The sequence below is a fragment of the Geotrypetes seraphini genome, chromosome 12, assembly GCF_902459505.1.
Source record: "Geotrypetes seraphini chromosome 12, aGeoSer1.1, whole genome shotgun sequence".
Classification (NCBI taxonomy): domain Eukaryota; kingdom Metazoa; phylum Chordata; class Amphibia; order Gymnophiona; family Dermophiidae; genus Geotrypetes; species Geotrypetes seraphini.
Window position 1 is genome coordinate 33,952,018 of NC_047095.1, and position 25,156 is coordinate 33,977,173.

At 40.7% G+C, this 25,156-nt stretch overlaps 1 protein-coding gene across 15 annotated transcripts in view; it reads right to left on the reverse strand.

Annotated features, from left to right (window-relative positions):
- ADGRL2 (adhesion G protein-coupled receptor L2) overlaps positions 1 to 25,156 on the reverse strand; it is a 419,013-nt gene that overhangs the window by 17,589 nt on the left and 376,268 nt on the right. For all 15 annotated transcript variants that reach the window (XM_033915829.1, XM_033915831.1, XM_033915827.1 and 12 more), the window contains 4 exons: positions 22,999 to 23,219; positions 17,723 to 17,789; positions 10,806 to 10,897; positions 5,133 to 5,301 (listed from right to left, as the gene is read on the reverse strand). In XM_033915829.1, the coding sequence (XP_033771720.1) occupies positions 5,133 to 5,301; positions 10,806 to 10,897; positions 17,723 to 17,789; positions 22,999 to 23,219 (549 nt within the window). The remainder of the gene's footprint in view (positions 1 to 5,132; positions 5,302 to 10,805; positions 10,898 to 17,722; positions 17,790 to 22,998; positions 23,220 to 25,156) is intronic.

Genomic DNA, 25,156 nt, shown 5'->3' on the forward strand with positions numbered 1-25,156 from the left:
TCAGTATTCTTATGTTCTTATGATGATTACAAAATTTAATATACTTTATGATATTTACTTTGACTAAAATGGCACCTTGACAATGACACGGAGGCAAAGGGGGTGGGGTGTAAGAAGTGGCTGCAAAATAAACCCACCAGCTAATTTTAAAGCTATATCATAGAAAGGAAATCAAATCGTATCAAAAAAATTGATTCAATTAGTAAAATTGAATTGAATCGAAAAAATGTTTTCTGAATCGGACAGCTCTGCATTTTACTGTCTCTTTAACATCTTCTATTCACAATTGTCAGGCATGATAGATTTGCATGCACTCACTCTCATGCAAATTCACTGCTGTTTTAAGGCTTTCCGTTAATGAATATGCAGGATACAGATCTGCATACAATGAAAGTGAAAAGTCGGCACACTTTGAAAATAGACTGACCTAGTACCAACTAGAGAGCTGCACGAGAACAGGAATGACGGGAATTCCGTGGAAGCTGCGGGCATTCCGCAGGGTTGGAGGCACCTCAGGGGGCTCCAATACCTGTGTGCCTCCTTTTCCTGCCCTCCACCAGCATTCGCCCCTCTATCAAGCAGGGTGCAGCGCTTCAAGCATGAATTCAGTAGTTAATCCGGAAGCCCACTCTCCGACATCCGAGCTAAAGTCAGAGAGAAGACTTCCGGGTCAGCTACGTGCAGCATGTATTTGAGATGGAGGTGGTATGAGAGGTGGTTTGATACTGACAAGTCCTTTCATAAATCTGGAAAGCACAAGATGAACAGATAGGGGTTTCCCATCGATAGGCTGATGAAAAGCAGCAATTACACTGAGATGGACTTGAATGGATGTGGATTTGAGGCCTGATTGTGATAAGTGGAACAGGAAATCCAAAACTGAAGACAAGAAAGCAGATTGAGGCTCCTTGTGGTGGATGGTGCACCAAGCAGAAAATCTAGTCCATTTCTGGTTGTAGCACTGTCTAGTGGTAGGCTTCCTAGAAGCCTCTAAAATGACCTGTACAGATTGAGAAAACTGTAGAGTGGCAGTTAGGTTGGGAGGTACCAAGCTGTCAGGTGTAGAGATTGCAGGTTGGGATGAAGGAGAGAACCCCAGACTCTGTGTAAGCAGGGAGGGAAATACTGGTATAAGCAGAGGCTCCCTGCTGCTGAGTTGAAGTAGAAGGGAGTACCAGGGTTGCCTGGGCTACCAAGGAGCTATGAGAATCATGGTGGCATGATCTTGTTTGAGTTGACAAGAGTCTTGAGAATCAGAGGAAATGGAGGGAATGGATAGAGAAACTGATTCGTCCATTCCACAAGGAAAGCATCTGCCTCGAGGCAGAGAGGAGAGTATATGCCTCGGGAAGGAGGAAGGAAGGCTGGAGGCTGGAGAGTGAGATTGAGACACCAAAAGGTATTGAACTCCTTGTGTTGAGGTATCTCGAGACACTGACAAGGACTCGGCTCCTTGAGTAGCGTACTTATGCTCCACACGAGACACTCGCAAAGACTCGACTCATTGTGATATTGCTATTTGCTCAGGCTGGACTGCAGGAAGCAGAGTCGAGGTAGGAGTATGTTTGGCAAGCATATTACCAAACTGGCAATCCAAAATGGTCTGGATCAAAGCCTCCAAATGTGATACTGAGACTTGAGGATCTGGTACATTTGGTGTGGCTATAGTCTCCGAGAAAGAGAAGTAAGAATGACTCTTCGACTTGGAGACATGCTTCTTGGGTAGCTTCATAATCATTGCCAGAACTTGACCTGAGGGAGGCAGCGAGGCAAGCGTGTCGTCAGGAGAAGACTTAGCAGATTTGCTCGAGGGCGAAGACCCGCCAAACGAGGATGGCTTGATTAAAGTCGAAGCCGAGGTCGAGGCAGAAGGCAGAACCCCTGAAAGCTTGACCAGATTTGGGGTTGAGACTGGGGCAAGTGGATCCATACCTCCAAAGAGTTTTTCCACCTGAACTCGACGACGTTTGCGGGCACAAGGTTGAAGGGTAGCACAGTGGACACATGACTCCGGATGATGGTCAGGTCCCAAACACTGAATACACCACCTATGTGGGTCAGTGAGGGAGATTGCGTGCTGGCAACGGCTACACTTCTTGAAGTCTGTGACTGGCTGGGACATAAACGGGAAAAATAGCCTCGGCTAGGTTGAAGCCCGCAGGGTGAGGCCGCACGGCAGGCCCCGCCATGACAGAAAAGAAAAATCAAATTAAGTATTTTTTTTTAAATATATATAAAACGTGCAAGAAAAACACAGCGACCCTGAAAAGAAATAAAACATGAGCTGCGGTGAGAGAAGGCACAAAGTAGTTATTGAGTCTAGCACAGAGCGTTGAATTAGGACTTCTTGGCTCCGCGGAAAACTGAGAACTGAGGAGATGCACGCCCTGCACTGGGCGGGAAGGCACTCGCGCATGCGCGGTGCGGTAGTCGCAAACTTTCTGAAGTTCTACAAGCAAGTCTGCTTGCGAAGCTGTCTGCATCCGGGCTCCATGCATGACATTACCCATATGTGAGAATAGGCTGCCTTCTTGTCCTGGGATAATGGATTTGATTTCTGGCGGGGATGGACGGGGACGGGCTTGATTTCTGTCCATGCGCAACTCTCTAGTACCAACATGAGTACAAGTTCTGTGGCAACTGCTCTAGTATATGTAATTATGTGAATATTTTTTTTATCTTGCTCATATAAAACTACCTCTGCAGGATAGTAAAAATTAAAGACTCAATGGGGCATTTTCAAAAGTATGCTTGTGACATGCATATACTGTATACTGCTCATATCATTTTCTCCTATCCCAAAATTATACACAATTTAACTGAGTAACAAGTCAATTAGTTCCAATAATTGGGTGCTATCAATGGGTAACTATTTGGATTTACCTGCGCTATTCTATAAAAAATGCACCCCCCCCCCCCCATCTTTTAGCATGTGACTGAAAAGGGACATGACAATGGGAGGGGCATGAGTTGGTCAGGGGTGTTCACTAAATAGGCACAGAGTATTACAGAATTCAGGGGATCTGTGCCTAACTTATGAGTGAGGATTTACAACAGGTTTCAGTTGGTGTAAATCCTTATGCCCAAATTTAGGCATGGATCCTGGCACTATGGGTGGAATTCTATAGGAAGTGCCTACACTAAGGATGCCTAGCAATGCCTAATTAAATCCATGTCTAAGTTAATTGTTTTAATGGGTTAAATGGTATGAAAACCCCATTAAAAACCAATTATTTTAATTATCAATTTCAGTTGTGCATGGAATACCACATGGTGCCATTTATTGAACATACAGTGGTCCTTTATGTCTATGCTTTGTTCATCTAGGGTCCACAATTTTCAGCTGTCAGTCTTATCTAAAGACGTGGTTCACCCAATGCACCATACCTATGCAGTATCTTAGTTAAATTTTGCTTATTAATGAAAGATGTAAGTGTTTTCCAATAGAATTTTAAAAATTAATTTGCCGGTAAGTTATGTTCACAAGAATATATACACCACAAATAATGAACATAGAAGTTTACACGTATAGGTTATCAGGTGATCTAGAGCAGTGGTTCCCAACCCTGTCCTGGAGGACCACCAGGCCAATCGGGTTTTCAGGCTAGCCCTAATGAATATGCATGGAGCAGATTTGCATGCCTGTCACGTCCATTATATGCAAATCTCTCTCATGCATATTCATTAGGGCTAGCCTGAAAACCCAGCTGGCCTGGTGGTCCTCCAGGACAGGGTTGGGAACCACTGATCTAGAGAACCTCAGAAAAACTGTCAGACTATTTAATGGTTATTAGCTGATCTGAAAACACAACGTAGCATAAAACAAGAGCAATCAGAGCTATATTTTACCGAAACGCCACCCTCCAGGGTCGCTTCTGCCTCATGCCCATGTTGCTGTGAACGTACATTATCTGTCAGTGCTGCACATTCCATTGCCATTATCTTTAAATTACAGCTTGTTCAAAACTGATGGAAGCAAGAGCACCATCATCTCGTCAGGACTGAAAACATAATAGTTTTCACTTTCACAATTCTATTTCTCGGTTCAATTTAGTGACCGGCTCATAATAACAGAATAAAAAGACTGCATTATATATGCAGACAGGGACAGGATGATATCTACTGAGAGGTAGTGAAACTTTAAACGGCAGCCTAGGAATTTTTTTTTTTAAGGTATAAAATCTTCCTGCTGCAGGTTAAGCTCTTTCACACTTGACTTGTACTTTATTATTACTTATACTGACTCCACTTAACTCTAGGAACAATGAAGTGTAAAAGAAAGAGAAGCAAGAGGTACTGTATCTTTACTTTCCAAGTTCTGTCTATATACATACATACATACATATATATATATATATATATGTAGGCAACATTTATAATATCCTGGCCTTAAAATGACAAGTTTGAGGTATCAAATTCAAGATGCAGCATGCTGGAAATGGGCCTAGAAACTAACGGCTCCTTTTACAAAGGCGCGTTAGGGCCTTAACGCGCGGAATAGCACGCGCTAGCCACTACCGCCTCCTCCTGGTAGTTTTTCGGCTAGCGCGCGCTAAAAACCACTAGCGCACCTTCGTAAAAGGAGCCCAAAGGCCCCGATTCTAAAAAATACGCCTTCAGTTAGGCAATCTAGGCACCTAACTTAATTTTTTTAAATTGGTTTAATCAGTGCTGATAACTAAAAGCACCATTAAACAAACAATTGAAATAAATGAATTTGTCAGTCGGTGCCTACATCGAGGCACCGACTGGCAAGTAGGCATGATTAGAGATTTAATTATAGGGGTAGATTTTGGGAATGGATTTACTTAGGCGCACTCTTTTGGGCCAAGAAAACTCTTGTCTAAATAGGGAGTTTGCCCAAGGATTCAATACCTGCTAAAGAAAGCTTAAGCGTCACTAGATGAGATTCTATAAACGGTGTCTAGTGGCTGATTGACAATTGCGCCTAGGAGACAGACACCATTTATAGAATCAGGGTCAAACTACTGAAAAGAATTAGACAGCAATAATATAATCATTCTAAACATTTACATTGCTAGATTGCAAGACATTGAAAATTTCCTCGGGTGTCTGAAAATTTCTTGAGCGAGGAAATTCTACGAGACACCCGAAGATCTCATCAAACTTACTTTTTTCTGAAGAGCACAATGGAAAATGAAGATAAACATTCCTTGGAACGCATTAAATACTGTGAAGAGATAGGCCATCACAATAGTTTCCTCATTGATAAAGAGTAGGCCAAATGACCATGTTAGTCCAAGAAGACACAGGAGGCCAAAAGCACCAAGGACCCAAGACCTGCAAAGAGAAAACTGAGTTTAAGAATACTATAGATGAAAGAAACGTATACATACTTTTGAATAAATCCAGATATTGAGTCAATATAGCACCAAATTTATATAGAAACTCCAGCTGCAGCGGTATATCAGTACCTCAAAAGTTGTTCCAAGTTGGATCACCCTGCATGTTTATGTCTATTAAAAGAACTTTATATCCATACTTCGATGGATCTAGGTAGTTTACAATCGTAAAATAAAATGAGAGAGAAACAAGGAAAGGAACTCCATATTTTAACAGAAAAGTCCTTTTCATTCGATCAAGATAAGAACATTCACCGATACCACAACAGACACAATTACCTCCACTGTGGAATACAGTAAAGGGTCTATGTTTCAGTGCTCCAGATAAGCATTTAAACCTATTATCAAGTTGTGAATAACTATGGCATTTTGTTGTATGCTTACTGTTCAGAGAGCATCTGGAGAAAGACTCTGAAGTACAACAGAAAAACTTAGCTAAACTCTTTTCTCTATTTCTAGGCGGTCTGCATAATTTGAGTAATATAAATTGAAAAGGAGAGGGGGTTGAGTAGCCAAGTAGGACATTTCAATTTATCTGATTTCTGATTTAGTTAAGTTTAGTCAGGTTTTTCTAAGACACACAAAGCATTCTTCACAGCTTATGATTTCTGTGATCATCCATCCTCTGGACGAGCATCCACTCTACATTATGAACTCTGTTGATATAAATTTTAATAGAAAGATATGATGAAGTTGTTGTTGGAACTGACCTTACTGTGCACTCAAAAGCAATGATGCCTTAGCAAAACTTTGCATTGATTTCAGACAGATTATTCCATTGCACTAGAACCAGTCTTGCTTGCCAAATTGTACTTTATACCAAAGCTACTATACAATTTTAAAAGTATACTACAAGCCCAAATACACACATGACTTCTTTTCTGCCAGATAAACCATTTAGGGGCCCTTTTACTAAAAATGTGTTAAGTGCTAATGTTCACTTAACATGGGAAAAATGATAGTCATAAAACATGTTAAAGCTTTTTAAAGTAATTTGCTTGTCAGAGCATGATAATTGTGTGCTATTTCATTTTCTTTTTTGCAATTTTTTCAGGACGGGGCATTTTATGGGGAGAATAGGCATGGAAGCATTATCTAGGTAGCACGTCCACATTAGCACGCTAACTGTATAACACAGAATTAAAGAAAACAAATAGGCAAATAACCTGCAAAAATCCAGAAAAGCAGAAATTGAGCAGACCAGTGTAAAAAGTCTATAATCCGAATTTATTCACCAAAAATTAGTTAAGAAGAATAAAAACGCTCTAAAAGCCTGGCCTGATCACGTTTCACCCTCCTAAGGGCTGCATCAGGAGCTGGATTAAAACCAGCAAGGTGTAATCCCTGGAGTAATGACAGCACAGAAAGCGGCTTTAAAAAAAAAAAAATCAGATAGGTGACGCACTGGGATTGCACCTACTGGTTTTTGTTTAGCCCCTGATGTAGTCCTTAGGAGTTTGGATTATAGACTTTTTACACTGGTCTGCTCTATTTCTGCTATAATGAAGGGTTAATGGAGGAGCATCTTATTGCCTCCTAAACAGGAGGTGGAAATTGCTCCTTCATTTTTTCACAAGTCCTCTGTGCTAATGGAAAAATTAGCATGGGACCTGCAAAAAAAAAAAAAAAAATTCCTTTAAATCCTGGCACCTTAAATATGGTCTTAGCACAGGGATAAAAGTCCCATTTTAAAATGCACCAACTCTCCCAGATTCTATATAGGTCACTGAAAGTTAGGCTGTGGATCACATATCCATGTACAAAGGCATTGGCTAAATTGGTGCTAACAGTTAATAGTAATAAAAGCACTTAATTGGCAATCATTGAGATTTACTTGCAGACCTGCCCTATGCCCTATTCTATAACACGCATGCCTAAATTTCTTAGCGTGCAATTCTAAATGGGTGGGGGTGAGGCCACTGTATGTTCCCATTGGTTGGCCATGAGTATTTACGCCAGCCTTTGGCAGGCATAAATGCTTGCACCCAAAGATAGGCATGAAGGTCCTGATTCTACAATAGGAGCCTAGCCGATCTAGGTACCTAACTTAATTTTTTTAATTGGCTTAATTGTTGCTGATAATTGAAAGCACCATAAAAAAAAAAACAATTAAAAAATAATAATTTCCCGGTAGGCGCCTACCACTTCGATGTAGGCATCTACCGGCCAGCAGGCATAGCTAGGGGGCAGAGTTGGAGGTGGAGCATGGGCATAGATTAAGTTAGGCAAAAAAAAACCCTGGCATAATATACCAGCGCCTAAGGTGTACACACCTATCTGCACCTGGGCCGATACAGGTGCCGCTAAACTTGAGTCTACAAACGATGCCTAACTTTGATTGACATGACCTAGGTGCTGCTTTTGTACCAAGTTAGGCATTGTTTATAGAATCTGGCCCGAAATGTTCACTAAGCTAGTATTCTATAAAAGCTGTTCCACACAGAGCGTCTTCTATACAATATTAGCTTAGTGCAAATTAGAGAATAGCATGGAGACAAAATTTTTTCCATCCCCACGAGTTCTTTTCCTGTCCCTGTCCCATTCCTGCAAGCTCCGTCCTCATCTGCACAAGCCTCAAACACTTTAAAATCCTAAGTAGCAACATTCTAGAGCTCAGATTGTGATGTCATAATGCCTCATTCCACCAATGCCTAAGCTCTGTCCTCATCTGCACAAGCCTCAAACAATTTAGAATCCTAAGTAGCAACATTCTAGAGCTCAGATTGTGATGTCATAATGCCTCATTCCACCAATGCCTAAGCTCCGTCCTCATCTGCACAAGCCTCAAACACTTTAAAATCCTAAGTAGCAACATTCTAGAGCTCAGATTGTGATGTCATAATGCCTCATTCCACCAATGCCTAAGCTCCGTCCTCATCTGCACAAGCCTCAAACACTTTAAAATCCTAAGTAGCAACATTCTAGAGCTCAGATTGTGATGTCATAATGCCTCATTCCACCAATGCCTAAGCTCCGTCCTCATCTGCACAAGCCTCAAACACTTTAAAATCCTAAGTAGCAACATTCTAGAGCTCAGATTGTGATGTCATAATGCCTCATTCCACCAATGCCTAAGCTCCGTCCTCATCTGCACAAGCCTCAAACACTTTAAAATCCTAAGTAGCAACATTCTAGAGCTCAGATTGTGATGTCATAATGCCTCATTCCACCAATGCCAAAGCTCCGTCCTCATCTGCACAAGCCTCAAACACTTTAAAATCCTAAGTAGCAACATTCTAGAGCTCAGATTGTGATGTCATAATGCCTCATTCCACCAATGCCTAAGCTCCGTCCTCATCTGCACAAGCCTCAAACACTTTAAAATCGAGGCTTGTGCGGTTAAGGTAGAGCTTACAGGAATGGGGCAGGGACAGCGAGAAAACTCACAGGCATGGGATAGGAAAACTGAGATCCTGCGGGGACATGGACAAATTTGTCTCCATGTCACTCTCTAGTGCAAATCATGTCAACATCTAATTTTGGGCACCATTTATTGAGCATTCACCCCTACCCCATATTTTACTGTGTTTTAGTAAAAGGGCCTCGCGTAATCACTTGCCAATGCCTATATTTTATCGGTGGTGTTCATGAATGATACAAAATAATGCATCCACTAAAAAATGCAAAAAGCAGTGATCACAGTCAAGACCCTGAACTACATATCGTCTAATAGCTACACTAAAATCCAGACAGAAGTTCCGTGTAATGTAAGGAAATTAGCAGAAGCATGACGGAATCATGGATTAGAAAAATAAAACCAAAAAAAAGGCCATTTGCGAATGTGAGAAAGGAGTTCTAGAAAATAGCACAGAATGAGGCGGAAGGGGAATTTGAGTTAGAACATTTCACATCTGACTAATGATCTTACTTGATAAATGGCTTATTATCTTCATAGCTAGAAAGCATTATAAGCAGAAAAGAGAAACAAAATTATTAGACAGAACTGAAAGAGAGGGAAAGCAATTTCATACTTTAATGTAAACTATTGAAAAAATCAGAAAATACAGAAAAAACAATTGCAAACCATATAAAATAAGTGTAAGATTAGAAAATTAGTTCCAAGTTAGTTATTGGAAGGCTATTTGTAATACTGGTCAAGTAATAAAGATCAGATAGTCATGCGATAAATTTATTAATGGAGGGTTCTCTCTTACCCAGGTAAGTCCGTATTATAGTAGCCGTCACAAACACGGTAATTACTGGTGTGGGTGAAGAGACAGAAAGGAAAGGAAGAAAAGAGAGGAGCTGAAGATTAGCGCTCTCTTGTCATGCAGCATGCAATGAAGCTGATGCTAATCTGTCTACAGAGTCTAATTTGTAAATTATAAAAGCCTGGACATACGGTGCTAACTTTAATATCCCTAAGAAATCCATCAGGGATGTTGAAATCCTAGTATTTTCCTTATTCTTTCAAGGGAGAACAAAAGGGAAGGCAAAATGGAAACCCGACACGCACACATTTGTTTGCAATCCTAACTGTGCAGATTTGCAAACTGAAGCCACAGACTGGGTGCGCCTTGCCAAATTAGGTTTTGCCGTATCAGTTTGCATACTTTTTTTTTTTTTTTTTTTTACACTGCATCATGTGTCAAAAACAAATGACAGACCCTGTTGGAAGAGCCTAAAACTTTCAAGTTTTACTAAAAAATAAAAAAAAAAAACCAGATCATGTCGTGCAAAAAAAAAAATTCAAGACAGTTATATGGGTACCAACAAGCCACATGGCTTGAAATGTATATTTCAAGCATTTCCAAATTTCCATTTCACCAACCCATTGTTAAGCATGGACAGTCTTACAAAATTTCATTTTTGCTCATTCAACACGTATAAAGGGTTAGCACGAAGCTACAGCTGCCAATTTGGGTTTAAAAAAAAAAAAAAAATTAGAAAAACTGCTATTTCTCTGAAAGGGATACTGCGGTTTTCATATTGCAGCTAGATTAAAGCAAACATTTGTTCAATCAGTGTGAAAACAACAGATAATCTACAAGTTAACAATGGTAATAGAGTCAACACTCTTAGGAGAACAGGTTTACAAGTGGAAGCTGCTTGGAATCCATAAATCAAAAAGGCATTTAACAAAAACAAACAAAACAATCATGCCAACCTCCTAGATGGGGACATCTTTTTTTTTTTTTTAACTGCATTTTAAATGTAAGCTAAATTACCACATTGCTCTGGAATTTTTTTCTGAAGCCACTGCAGTAATTTCCTGGCACCCTTTCAACAAAAAAATGATCTAAGCCTGACCAGCGCCCACAACACCATGCTAACAATAGGACAAAAAAAGCAGAGCTGGCAGCTTGCACTCCTAATTGACATCTGCTGTTACTGGGAGACAAAGTCATGTGTTTCCAATGGAGACTAGTTCCCAATCAGTTCGGCAATCAGAAAATAATCAGAAAAGAGCCCTCCAAAAAAACTTGAACAAATGCCACTTACTTAATGTTTTCCAACCTGCTCGAGTCGGGTTTCAGCGAGTTTGAATGCTTCACCATTTTGCACAAAGTGATCACCAAGAAGATCACATTCAGCTGTCAAAATGCAAGGAAGAAAATTATAGCACTTGATGGTACAGGTTAAGTAATGAGAACATTATCCACAACACCATGACTGGTTGGTAAATTACTCTGCTCCAAGAGGCCTTTTTATAGGCCATGGTGATAACAATTAATAAAATATGTAAATAGGTCTAACTTCCACAACTGCACTGTGCACAGTGCCGAATATAATTAACCCTTTATCTGGCATTGTTGCTTAGAAGCAACATGTGCCTTCTATGGCTCTTATGGAAGATCTGCATCTCCAAATGACCGTTACTTTGGCACCGTTGCTCTCGTTCAACATCGTTACATAAAGCAGCCATTTTTACTGTCTGCCAATTAAAGGGTTAAATTTGAGAAGGAAAGAATTAGTTCCATCAGAAGTAATAAAAACAAATCTGCATAAAGAGTCATCAATGCAAGAACTGTTTGGCTTATTTCTTAGTCCAGTAACTTGGGGGGGGGGGGGGGGGGGGAGGGGAGGGGGTAGTGTTAGCCTTTCTCTGAGGATCCTGCGTCAGGGGTTTCCTTATGTTCTTACTTTACATAAACCACAGTTTCACGATGTTAAAATAAACGGACATTTCTGCTATGCCATTTTTTTACAATATGCAAGAGATGAAAAAAATACTGCATTGGGGAAAGGGACTTGGACTTGTATACCGCCTTTTTGTCGTTTTTACAATCACACTCAAAGCAGTTTACATACAGGCATTTTTCCCTATCTGTCCCGGTGGGCTCAGAATCTATCTAATGGACCTGGGGTAGCGGAGGATTAAGTGACTATGCCACACTTACCTCATACTTAAAGTGGGCATAGGCTACACTCATGTCACCCCTCTCCTTAAGTCACTTCACTGGCTCCCTATCTGCCATCGCATACAGTTGAAGATATTATTGCTGACCTACAAGTGTGTTCATTCTGCTACCCCTCAATATCTCTCCTCGCTTCTCTCTCCTTACACACCAACCAGAGAACTCGGTTCCTAAGATAAGTCACTCTTAACGTTACCCTTCTCCTCCACTGCCAATTCCAGACTTTGTTCCGTTCATCTAGCTGCCCCCTATGCCTGGAATAAATTACCCGAGTTTGTCTCTTCCTTTGTTTAAAAGCAGACTGAAAACCCACCTTTTTGATATAGCTTTCAATCCTCTGCCCTCCACCCCAACCAGCTGTTCCCCTTAACTGTATCTATGGCATCCTGTTTGTCTTTGGGAAGCAGAGCTGAGGTTGTGATGTCATAATGCCTCCTTCCACCAATAAGAGACAACCCCATCAGTGATGTCACAATGGCTTGATTGTCTTGTACTCCCCTCTGCCTTCCAACCCAGCCCGCTGATTAACCGTTTCCCTTAACTGTATCCATGACATCCTGTTTGTCTGCCTTTGCTGTTTAAATTTTAAGCTCTTTTGAGTAGGGACTGTCTTTTTTGTGACTGTACAGCGCTATAGAAATAATTCATAGTAGTGGTAGTAATAGTGTGAAGAGTTTCAGTCTTTAGAAAGCAGAGCTGAGATTGTGATGTCATAATGCCTCATTCCACCAATGCCTAAGAGCCAACCTCATCAGTGATATCACAATGGTTTGATTGCCCTGTACTCCCCTCTGCCCTCCAACCTAGCCAGCAGATTAACCATTCCCCGTAATTGTATCCATGGCATCCTATTTGTCTTTGGGAAGCAGAGCTGAGATTGTGATGTCATAATGCCTCATTCTACCAATAAGAGCCAACCTCGTGATGTCACAAAGGCTTCATTGTCCTGTACTACCCTCTGCCCTCTAACCCAGTCCGCTGATTAACCATTCCTCTTAACTGTATCCATGACATCCTGTTTGTCTGTCTTGCCTGTTTAGATTGTAAGCTCTTTCGAGCAGGGATCATTTTCTTACTCTTTGTGACTCTGTGCAGCGCTGCGTTCGTCAGCGCTATAGAAATAATTAATAGTAGTGGTAGTAGTAGGCAGCTGCATTAATAACTATACAAGCAAGTGACATCATTCAATGGCCCCAAGACTGGTCATCTCTTTCAGAATTCAGGACTGGTGTAAAGATCTGAGAATGCACTGCCCTTCCTGCACAACAATTTCCATTGCTCCTTCAGTTAGCTAAATTTTCATGATCAACTCTTTAAGGTGGCCAGTGCATTTCATTAACCCTGTGGACTATAAAGAACACCTGTTACAAAGTAAGCAAAGAGATGCCAGGTTATCCAGGTCCAGGCTGGAGATTTTAGGGCCAGTCCTGGTGTATTATGGGACTTGCAGCACCGATTGCAATGGGCAGGATCAGGCACTACTGCTTTGGGATAGAAGTTCAAAACCAGAACTGGCCCCCTAAAGTCTCTAGCCTAAAACCGGGTAACTTGGTGTCTCTGCAAACAGGACTGAACTAGTACACACATTTTGGTAACTTTCCAGCTCAGGATTGCTTTACCACTTTACAAAAATGTTTCCATCCTGAGGAGTATCCCTTTCACATGATATCAGAGCTGAATACTCTGTGATCCTATCGCTAGGTATTGCTCAATGAAATGCACTGCTTCTGACTGAAGACTAGTCCAGGCAGGAGTGAAGCGGATTTCAAGAGCTACAGTAGCAGCAGTGTCTAATCTGACAAAGTTTGACTGCACTGTTAAGCTTGATCCTGGAATACCAAGTATGTTACATAGCAACCTAGTAAATGTTGACCTGCACAGTCCAGCCAGTCTGGCCAATAAGGTGGCCAGAGTTGCTACACTTAATCTGTCCGTCCCCCCTGCCAATTCTGCTCAGCACCGATCCTACATCTCAGCTACTGCCACTGCCGTCAAAGCCCACTCAAGCCTCGTCTATGCTATTTATGGGACCCAGACTGTAGAAGTCTGACTAGCACTGGTCTTGCTTTCCTTCCTCTGAAGCTGCCGTCAAAGCTCATTCCATCTATGAGGTCATTTAAGTTTTGCTTTAATTGAATTTCATCCTTTCTATAAAAAGAGCCTCTGAGGGGCATAATCGAAAGGAACGTCTAAGTCCGTTTTCGTCTAAGTTGTAAGTCGTCCAAAATAAAAAACAGCCCAGGACATTTTTGAAAATCATCTAACTATACGTCCTGCCGATCTGATCGTCCAAGTCGCTAAATCGTCCATCTTTTTACCACATTTTCGTCCAACTTTTCATCCAAGTCCAAAACGCCTAGAACAAGCCCTGTTGGACATGGGAGGGGTCTGCAAAGTGATGGACTGAATACCCAGACATGCCACCTTAGGTGGGTTTTTGTGACTTAGACAATGCAGCATGCGCTAAAAACGCTAGCGCACCTTAGTAAAAGGAGCCCTACGTAATTTGGTACATTTAAAATTCATTTCACAAAGCCTGTGCTGCTGGCATTGGCATAAAGGATTGCGAAACACGTCGGCAGGGGGATGAACCACGTTCAAGTTAAGTCAAAAGAAAAAATTTTATATGATATCTGCATAATGCCTGTATAAGATATTAAGATCACATGACAATTTTGAAACATTAAGAATATTTTTGATAGGCTGGGATTAACGAGGATTTGCACCACATCGAGTTATGCTACTCGGGCGGCAGTCTGAAGGTCCTTGACAGCACTAGCATTAATTACAACGCTATTTTGGATGTGTACTGCATGATTAGCGATTGATGGACTACTGAATATTTATATGATAAGACGACATAAGAAGAGAGCACCACCCTAAAGCAACCTAGCTGAAGTGCACTTGTTCTGATCCTTTATTGGCCTTTTGCTACCTGGCAGATACAGCCCTAAAGTTACACTTGGAGTTGCAGATCTTTCCTGTTCGCCATTCAGAAGCTTATTTCTCCAAGGAACTACCAGCTAGAGATGTGCTCTCTAAAGAAGGTTCCTAAACGAGTTCATGAGCTGAAATACTAGTGAACAGAATCAATTATTAAAAGATGCAGATGGAGCTGTCCAAATGATAAGAAAGGCTCCTGACGTGTCATGATCTAAGCTTTCATTAAAGCATTTCAGGCATACTAATGGTTTCCGACCATTTATTACTTACATGCTTTTTTTTTTTTCATGGATACAATAACCCTGGTGCCCACAGGCACCGATGACTAAAGACAGAACGATGGAGCAGAAAGCATCTTCCTGCACTGTATTGCACCTTAGGCCCCTAACACAATAATTTGCGTATTGCTTTTATGCTGTAATTGAAGATGATCTGAGAGCTGGGGGATGGATCTACAGAACATGCAAGAAAGAAACTAACATCTTTAAAATCACAAACCAAAACAGATAGTCAGAAGAGTCATGGTTATTAAAACTCTGACATGTTACCAAATGAAAGCTGCATGCTCCAGTACCTCTTATGCATGCATTATGTCACACTGAACACAAAATACTTTTTTCAGCTATTACACGTCTCACTCTCTACTGGGACGATTAGAGGGCAAAGCAATTGCAAGAGTAGAATTACTCTCAGGAACTGTGGTGTGATTGCTACCTGCTGTTTCATTTTTTGAAGTTGGGAATACTGCTCCCAAAAGGTTCTTCGTTCCACAGTCTAAATGATTTGCTAGAGGATAATAATGTCATGGCTGGTAAATAATAGTGGACTCATATCAAACATGGTTGATGTCCTTCACCTCTATTCTAAAGGTCTGAACTTTATATTAGGGAACACAAACTCTTTGGCACTCCCAAAGGCATAAACAGAGAGCTGTTATTTAAAATAATACCAATAACATTTGTGTATGCATGCTTATGTGTGCGTATGTGTGTGTCTGCGTGTATGCGCGTGTGTGTGCATATGTGTGTGTATGCGTATGTGTGTTCATCTATGCATCTATATCTATCTATATAAATCTATATAAACATGCACACCCATACATATTTCAAGTTTCAAGTTTTATTAAAAATTTGATACAATCGCTTATCAGGATTTCTAAGCGAGTTACAATAAAAAATAATTTAGGGACTAAAATTAACACTAATTTTAAAATACAGATAACAAAACTGAAGAGATGGAGAGGGAGAGACCTGAAAGGTAACATTTACGAGTTCATAACCTCTTCTATGAAAGTGAAATGCACACAGCAGATGAGTTCGAAAAAAGTGCCTTGTAAATGACCACATGTGTGTTATGTAATCCACATCTACTTAGATTTAATGACCCTTGATAGCCATCTGCAGGGGCAGAGACAGCCATCCCTACTAGGAAGAAGATACAGAATCATTCTGCATTATATTTATTAGCCATTATGAAACTAGTATAAGGTATGGAGAACTTGAGCTACAAAGATCACCTCAGAAAACTGGGATTATTCATCCTCGAGAAGAGAAGACTGAGTGGGGATCTGATAGAGACTTTTAAAATACTAAAAGGAATCGACAAAATGGAGCAAGCTCACTCACCAGCAGGGGGAAAGGATGGTGAGCAAGAAACGTTATTCACATTGTCAAATGTGACTCGGACAAGAGGTCATGGACTGAAGCTGAGAGGGGACACGGCCAGGACAAATATCAGAAAGTTCTGCTTCACACAGCGAGTGGTGAACGCCTGGAACTCTCTCCCGGAAGAGGTGGTGGAGGAAACTATCATTCTAGGATTTAAGGAAAAATTGGAAGCACATCTTCTTGCAGGACACATTGAGGGATACGAGTGATTAAGGTATTCACCGGGGTAAGCCTGGCTGAGCCTCCACGTGTGCGGATCACCGGACTAGATGGACCCCAGGTCTGATCCGATGCAGGCATTTCTTATGTTCTTATGTGCTCTCGGTACCTAGCTTACCTATCTATATTTATTCTGTGCTTATTAAAAGGTGATCTGATCCTCTCCCGGTGTAGGAACTGATCCCTTAACCTTCTGGTACTATTTTGCTTGCTGCAGCTGAGTTGGCAACAAAAGGCCACTCCTCACCAAGATGTTTCTTCAACTTTCAAGCTTATAAAATTGTTTTTTCAAGGATTACAAAGCGATGAACAACAAAAATTAAAATAGGGGAGACAAACCGTTTTAGGGAATCACAGACATACATTCGATAAGAGGGAATGTGGGGAAGAACTACAATTTAGTATAGGAAAGAGAACAAAGAAGGGATAAAACAATAGGAGATTTATTAGATCAGGGCTTCCTGCTTTGAATGGATATGTTAATTTTGAAGGCAAATTAATTGAAGGTGTTCCTATTTAGATAACTTTTTAATTTAAAGTTTTTGAGGGTTCTTTCTTCCCTCAAATAATAAATGCTTTAGATCAGTGGTTCCCAAACCTGTCCTGGGGGACCCCCAGCCAGTCAGGTTTTCCAGATATCCCTAATGAATATGCATGAGAGAGATTTGCATACCTGTCACTTCCATTATATGCAAATCTCTCTCATGCATATTCATTAGGGATACCTTGAAAACCCGACTGGCTGGGGGTCCCCCAAGACAGGTTTGGGAACCACTGCTTTAGATAAACATTTGAGTGCTTAATTGCAGAAGGATGTGGCTTCTGTTATTCAAGAGGGTCTTAGCCTTCATTATAGGTTAGAGTTTAACTTGAAATGTTGTTGAAAAAGAATTGTAAAGTTTTACAGCTTCCTAATGTTGCTGCTATTATAAGCCCACAACTATGGATTTTTATGTATTAAGGCTGGGAAATAGTTAAAAATAACGTGTTCAATAAAATTATATTTTACAAAATCTCTACCTAGAACTACAAAATACAGCCTTGTATTTTTGCTCAGCTAAATCTCTGTGACCATGGCTGAAGTGGCTTATATTTGGATATTAAATTTCACAACTAGAACAGGTCATTCTCAAAAAGAAAAAAAAAAGTAAAAATACGAGTCTATTCTTACCAGAATTATGAAAGCGACAGGTCCAATGAAACTCCAAATAAAATAATTATCTACCCGGAGCCAGCAGCTATAATTAAACAAACAAAAACAGAGCAATGATTACACAAATCTTTCAATATTTCTAAAACTGAACAAATATCTTAATCAGGCATACCAGGGCTGTGGAGTCGGCATCAATAAAAATGTACCAAGTCTGACTCCAGCTTCAAAATAAAATCTTACAACATTGAAATATGCGGTAAATATATCAATTTATACTTAGATATACACTTATCCATATCTTTGTCCTGGATTTAAAGCTATATTTACAGGTTCTTTAGAACAGAACAAAAATTTTTAAGCCTATTTTTGGCAAGAGTCAGAGTTGGCGCTGGAATCAGATTTGGGAAAACAGAAAAATAGAGGAGTCGGGGTCAGAGACAAAGGGCTCATTTTATTAAAAGTGCGTTAGGGCCTTAACACGCGGAATAGCACGTGTTAAATTGCCGTGCACGACAGACGCTACCGCCTCCTTTGTGATTTTTCAGCTAGCACGTGCCAATTTTGTGCGTGCGCTAAAAACGCTAGCACACTTTAGTAAAAGGAGCCCAAAGATTTGGTGTCCCGACTCTACAGTCCTGTTACAAACATCCCTTCCAGCCTGGCTTTATTTGATTTCATGATTTTAAGAAGAAGTTATAAACTGACACATAGTTGAGGAGGCTTTTAATTCTGACAGCATTTTCAACTAAATCGTAAAGTCTGACCATTATTTTGATATATACAGTAGTTTAAAGTGGAACGTGTCAAAAATAAAGAGAACAAATTTAAGGGCCCTTTCACCAAGTGGTTGTAAGCACTGGCACACGCTTACGGCTACTTAGAACCTGTGGCCACTGGGTGCGCTCATGCACCCTGTGCTAATTTTGGGCTCAGCACTTATCAACCAAATGCTAAAAAAACCCTCATTTTGTATGTTTTAGTGCTAGGGCCGTGTTTGAGGCGAGACTAAGTGTGCCCTGTACTAGCGCATGAGGATTGGCACGTGCTGATCGATTAGTGCCGAATTACCATCTATGAAATAGAGGCAGTAAGAGCTCATGCAACAATAGTCACATGCTAATTTTGAAATTACAAGCATGGGAATAAACAGACTACAGACTACAGTTATATCAGAGTCACGCTAAAAAGTGGCTTCTGCCAGCAAAAAACCCACATGCTAAAAGCGGTGATGGGATAATCGCGCGCGAGACACCAGCGCGCCGACAACCCAGCGCTGACAATTCGGCGCAAGAATGAAGCGCACCGCGGAAAAACTAATTTTTAAAGAGCTCAGACGGGGGGTGTATAGTGTTCATGCTGCTGGGGGTGTGTGCAACCCCCCCACATTATAGAGATAACGGAACTTTTCCTGAAAAAAAATCGGAAAAAGTTCAATTTTCTCTATAATGGAGGGTTCCAACCCCCCTCTCCCCAGAAGCAGTGCGAATACTATGCATTAAAGTCCACCCCTCCCCCCCCCGTCAGAGCTCTTTAAAAATTAGTTTTTCCCGCGGCACGCTTCTTTCTTGCGCCGAATCGTCAGCGCTGGGTTGTCAGCGCTCTGGTGTCTCGCACCCTAATAACAGTGCAGCCCACTTTTTAGCGTGACTTTGTAAAAATGGCCCTTTAAATTTTAGCTGGGCAATGAGGGATCTTCTGGAGTAAAATAAGCTGAAAATCATGTACCTGCATAGTATAGATGTGCATGACGCTCTTTATTAAGGGGGGAGGGAGTTACTGTTAAGTCAGGTTAATTCATCATACTTTGGGTTATTTTAGTAGTGTACCATTTTACACAGTGAGACCCTGTGCTTAAATAACAGATACCTTGATAATTTCTCCCCAGAGGGCTTCTTTTACTAAGCTGCATTAGGGCTTTTAACGTGCGGAATAGCGCACGCTACATTGCTGCGCACGCTAGACCTTAACGCCAGCATTGAGCTGTCGTTAGTTTTTCCGCATAGCGCGCGGTAATTTCCTGCGTGTGCTATAAACGTAGGGCACCTTAGTAAAAGGAGCCCATAGTTTTGAAGATGTTTCCCACACATTTTGTTCTTAAGGGTTTTAAAAAAATTTTTAAGTATGTTATTTACAAATACTATTCACTAAAAATTAAACACAAACTAAAGAGATCTGAAGTTTTTTTAGTTCATTTTAAAAGTAAACAAGCTTGTTCATTGCCTTTTTTCATTTCAAAGAACAGGGATTAGTTCTATTTTGAATTCGGACAAGAGGTCATGGACTGAAGCTGTGGGGAGACAGGGCCAGGACAAATGCCAGAAAGTTCTGCTTCACACAGCGAGTGGTGAATGCCTGGAACGCTCTCCCGGAAGAGGTTGTGGAGGAAACCACCATTCCAGGATTTAAGGGAAAGTTGGATGCATATCTTCTTGAAAGACACATTGAGTAACTAAGGTATTCGCCAGGGTAGACCTGGCTGGGCCTCCGTGTGTGCGGATCGCCGGACTAGATGGACCCATGGTCTGATCCGGTGCAGGCATTTCTTATGTTATGTTCACTGCTCTGAGTTTAAGTTAAGGGTTTTGCCCCTGCTACAAAGCCAGTGCCAGCCCTGAAAATGTGGTTGCAGTTCCAGGAGGGGGGGGGAGAGGTATTCAAAATTGTCCCCAAAATATTCACATTTTTGATCCTGACTAGAACAGCAAAATTGAGGCTTTCCAAGAATGACTGGGAAATGAAATCTCAAAATAATAATGGCCATAGTAAATAAAATGGCAATAAATCAGGTCATTAGGTTTGACTTTACTTTGCCATTTGTTTTCCCGTACCAAAGTCTCTTGTTAAATATTATCTTTCATTTGGGCTTTCACCACCAGCAAAGGCCCACTGTTTTGTTTAAATGCAATTTCCATCTATATTTATGTTAAGCTTTCTTTAAACATGCTGTAGCTTTGCAGATCCCAGTGGTTTATATAATAAAACAATATAAGGAAACATAAGAAAAAGAACAGAACTAATCACTCAAGGAGATAGTCTATAAACAGTGCCAAAACGTAGGCATCCTACCGGTGCCTAAGTTAATCAAGAAATGCCATTTAAAACAGCAAAAAAGAAAACAATTAAAGCGCCAACATAAAAGGTTCCAGAATCGCACTTAGATAGGCACTTTACGGTGCTTAATTAATGCCACTATGGGCGCTGTAAAGTGCCAACATAGGCTCAATTCATAACAAAGATAGGAACCAGAAATGTAGGCCTGGAAAACCCTGGACTACATTTATGGCACCTTTGATGGCGGCACGATTCTCTATAGAGTGCCGTTGTTCGATTGATAATCGATTGGCAGCTGCCGACATTGGCACCCCTATAGAGAATCCGGACCTCAGTCCAGAACAATAAAAGGTATTTAGCATATTATACAATTCATAGACAGCTATTCAGATGAAGTATAATACAGTGTACTTATGCAATCCCTGAACGTGAGTGTGAGTGTGTGTGAGTGTGTGTGTGTGCGAGTGTGTGTGTTCAGCCCAAAAAAAGACAACTGTTAATTTCCTCAGTGAATAATATCAAGAAGAGATTACCTTCCTGTGTTCAGGCAAATATCGTAAGAATCTGCCCGATATATAAGGTATGTCCATAGAAGCCAAATATTAGGACATATGAAAATGTAGGACAGGCACATGGGATCTATTAGGGAGAGGAAGACAAAAGGCTCCTTTTACGAATGCGCGTTAGGGCCTTAATGCGCGGAATAGCGTGCGCTAAAATGCTACCGCCTCCTTTTGAGCAGGCGGTACTTTTTCGGCTATTGCGCGCGCTAATCCGGCTAAAAACGCTAGCGCACCTTCGTAAAAGGAGTCCATAGTGGATGCTGTGGACGGGAAGACTAGAGGGGCCACTTGGCCTTTATCTGCCTTCATGTTTCTATAATATGACTTAATGGGCCAGGTACTGATCATTTAAACTGAATCCTAAAAAAAACAGGAAGCCCATGGTAATGTAAACAACGAAGTTGCTATTTTATCTACTACAGGCACCACCCAATGTTGAACAGTAGCATTTTTATTATCTTAAATTCAATGCCGAGATACCAGCTATACCACAATCCAATAATCAACACGATATTAGGAGAGCATGAATTAAGGTGTGTAAGGCTGATTCATCAAGAACACTATTTTAATGACTGTAATTGATGCAGTTATCAGTTTTTACCCATTCTTTGTTGTGGGCTACAATTGATCGTAGCACATAAAAGCCTCTTCAGAGTAATGTATAAATTTGAGCAGTAAATTTAATTTGATAACTTATCAATATTCTCAGATAATTAAAAGTGTCCAGGATAGTAATCTGTTCCCCTAATAAAAAGGGGGTTAGTATGAGACAAGCAAGGTGTCCTATAAGCCAGCACACAGTTGCATCTGAAATATTGAATACAAGTCTGGGCTTCACAATCTATGTTGAAAAAGCAAGCTTTGTAGGTTGTGATCCACAAGTATACCTCTTTTTTTTTCTGTCAGCATTTATAAATCACTTCTTATTACAAAATAAATGAAGGGAATAATTTTAATCCTGCTGTGCTTGCCTGCTAGATTATTACTGAGTGAAATTTAACATACTGTATATGAAATGGAGGCCAGCAAAACAGAGACCGCAGTGAAACACCAGCTTATAACAGTTTGCTGAGTGGCATAACCAAGCTAAGTTAAAAACAATTTTGACTTAACATCAATTTGAAGTCAAAAAGCTGCTTTCACTGTTTGTTTCAGGTGAATCTTTAGACCAACCATAACATAAAATCTGCTTCTCCAGGGAACAAGTTCCATGAAACTAGAAAATTACTAAAGATGATTATAATTTGTGCAAAGCAGTGTTATTCTCTTCCAGATAAAGCTTTCAGATCCTATTTTGGCATTTCAGGGACACCCTAATGCAGTGGTCTCAAACTCAAACCCTTTGGAGGGCCAAATTTTGGATTTGTAGGTACTTGGAGGGCCTCAGAAAAAATAGTTAATGTCTTATTAAAGAAATGACAATTTTGCATGAGGTGAAACTCCTTACAGTTTATAAATCTTTCCTTTTGGCTAAGTCTTAATAATAATATTGTCATTTCTAGCTAAAGAGACATATGATCAAGAAACTGTTTTATTTTACTTTTGTGATTATGATAAACATACTGAGAGCCTCAAAATAGTACCTGATGGGTCGCGAGTTTGAGACTACTGCCCTAAAGGCTAACAGGTATTAAGAAACAATCCACGTGAAAAACATTTGGGTTGCTTATAATTACATACGCTTTCTCCGTTCCATAGCTTTTGTAGTCGATGGCTGCTGAAACACCAACTACTATTGCAGGAAAGAGGTAGCCGGCAACGTAGTAATATTTTTTCCGTGAATATTCACTTTCAAATACTTCCACAAGCATAAGGTAGAGCTGAACACCTTCTAGGCACATCCAGGCAAAGGCCGCAAGGAAGAAAAAGTGTAGCGAGCCAGCAAATATTGGACATGCAAGCTGAAAAGGGGGAAAAAAAGAAAAAAAAAAAATCAACAAGTATGGGTTGTCTAAATATGAAAATGGAGGGTTAGCGCTGCACATTTAAAACACTAGCATGTCATAAAAAGCTACATATTGTCTAATCCTTTTATAAAACACATGGGAGAATTCTATTAATAGTGCTCAAATGGGTGCTTATCGAGAGTGGCTCAAAGCGCTATTCCATAATGGGTGTACCTAATTTTAGGCACCAGACTTATGCCTGCTAAAACCTGGAGTAAATGCTGGCGCCCAAGTTAGACATGCTTCCCCAGTATGCCATAACTATGTGCATAATGTTTTGGAACACCCCTGACACCCCTATGCCCCTCCCATGGAAATACCCTCTTTGGGTTACGTGCTATGGAAGTTAGGCTCTCTGCCTTAAAGAGTACCACACAGCCAGATGCACACATACATTTTAACGTGTGCCAATTAACTTCAATAATTTTTCGGCACCAAGTTATTAATGGATAAGAGCTTGATAACCAATTATTTTGTGTGCGCACATCTCAGCAGCATTCCCATATTTCTGCAGTATATATAGAATCTGGAAGACGGTGCCACTCAAGAACGTATATTTGGCAAAATGCACAATAAGAAAACTCATTTGAAGTCAGTTTTGGGTGCCAGAGAGGTAATTTTCCCTTCAAGGATTCCACCAAACCTCAGGTCCATATTAAGTCAGTCAGAGGTCATGCATAACTCGAGGTGGATGTAAATGTAAATGTTAATGGGTTCAAACCCCACGCTGCTCCTTGTGATCCTGGGCAAGTCACTTAATCCTCCAAGCCCCAGGTATGTTAGATAGATTGTGAGCCCACCGGGACAGATAGGGAAAATGCTTGAGTACCTGATTATAAAACCACTTAGATAACCTTGATAGGCGGTATATAAAATCCTAATAAAACTTGAAACTTGAACACTTTTCAAGGTATACGTGCATTGCTGAAAATGTAGACTACACGTACTCTTTGAAGGAGAGTTCAAAACACGCACAAATGCCATACTCCCCTCTTAATTCTGGCACGTATGTTAGAACACACAAGTAATGCTTGTCCTAAAATCTCTACTTAGATATATACGATGATTTACACATGCAAATCTGTTTTTACACGGTGCTTAGGGTTTCAAAAGCCTACTCCAAAATGTAGTGAAAGGCATAATCAAGAAATCAATTATGAGAAGAATTATTTGAGGCCCTTTTACTAAGCTGCGGTAAGCACTGTGTGCTTACCTTAGGATAAAAAAGCACTGCCACGAGGTACATTCAGGATTCCCGTAGTAGCTTTGGGATCAGCATGTGCTTCCCACATGCTATAAATATAATTTTTTTTTTTTTTAGTTCTGGGGTGTGTCTGGGGGGCTCGCATCTGCCTCCTGCGATTGCTGGATACAAAAGGGCGACCTCCCTTCAGCCCACCGCTAGTTTGTCCCCTTTCCCAGCTCTACTCTCCATTGATTGGCCTTCTTCTTCGACCCTCCCCTATCTCGTCTCTCCCTACCTGGCCCTTCCTTGCCCCGCCCCCCCCCCTTACTCGCAACGGCTTTGGCCGATTTGGCTGCGTTCCTCCCTACCCGGAATTGGAGCTTGTTTTAATTTTTTAGTTCTGGGGTGTGTCTTGGGGGCAGATAGTAGGCGTGTTCTGCTCTAATTGGTTAGCACAGTTACATCGCCATGCATTAACCAATTAGCGCATGAGCTTGAACTGCTTAGGAAATAGGTGTCAGTAAGGGCTCTCACATTATCGGGAAAACTGAATGATTGAGTGTTTGGAATGCTATTGGCACATGACTACACCAGAGTGTACGTGTTTAGCTAAGAGCAAAGTATGTTAAATTTCTGCTATTTTCCACAATAAAGTGCAGATATTTAATAAAATACAGCCAGATTTTTTTTGCATAAAATGTCATTT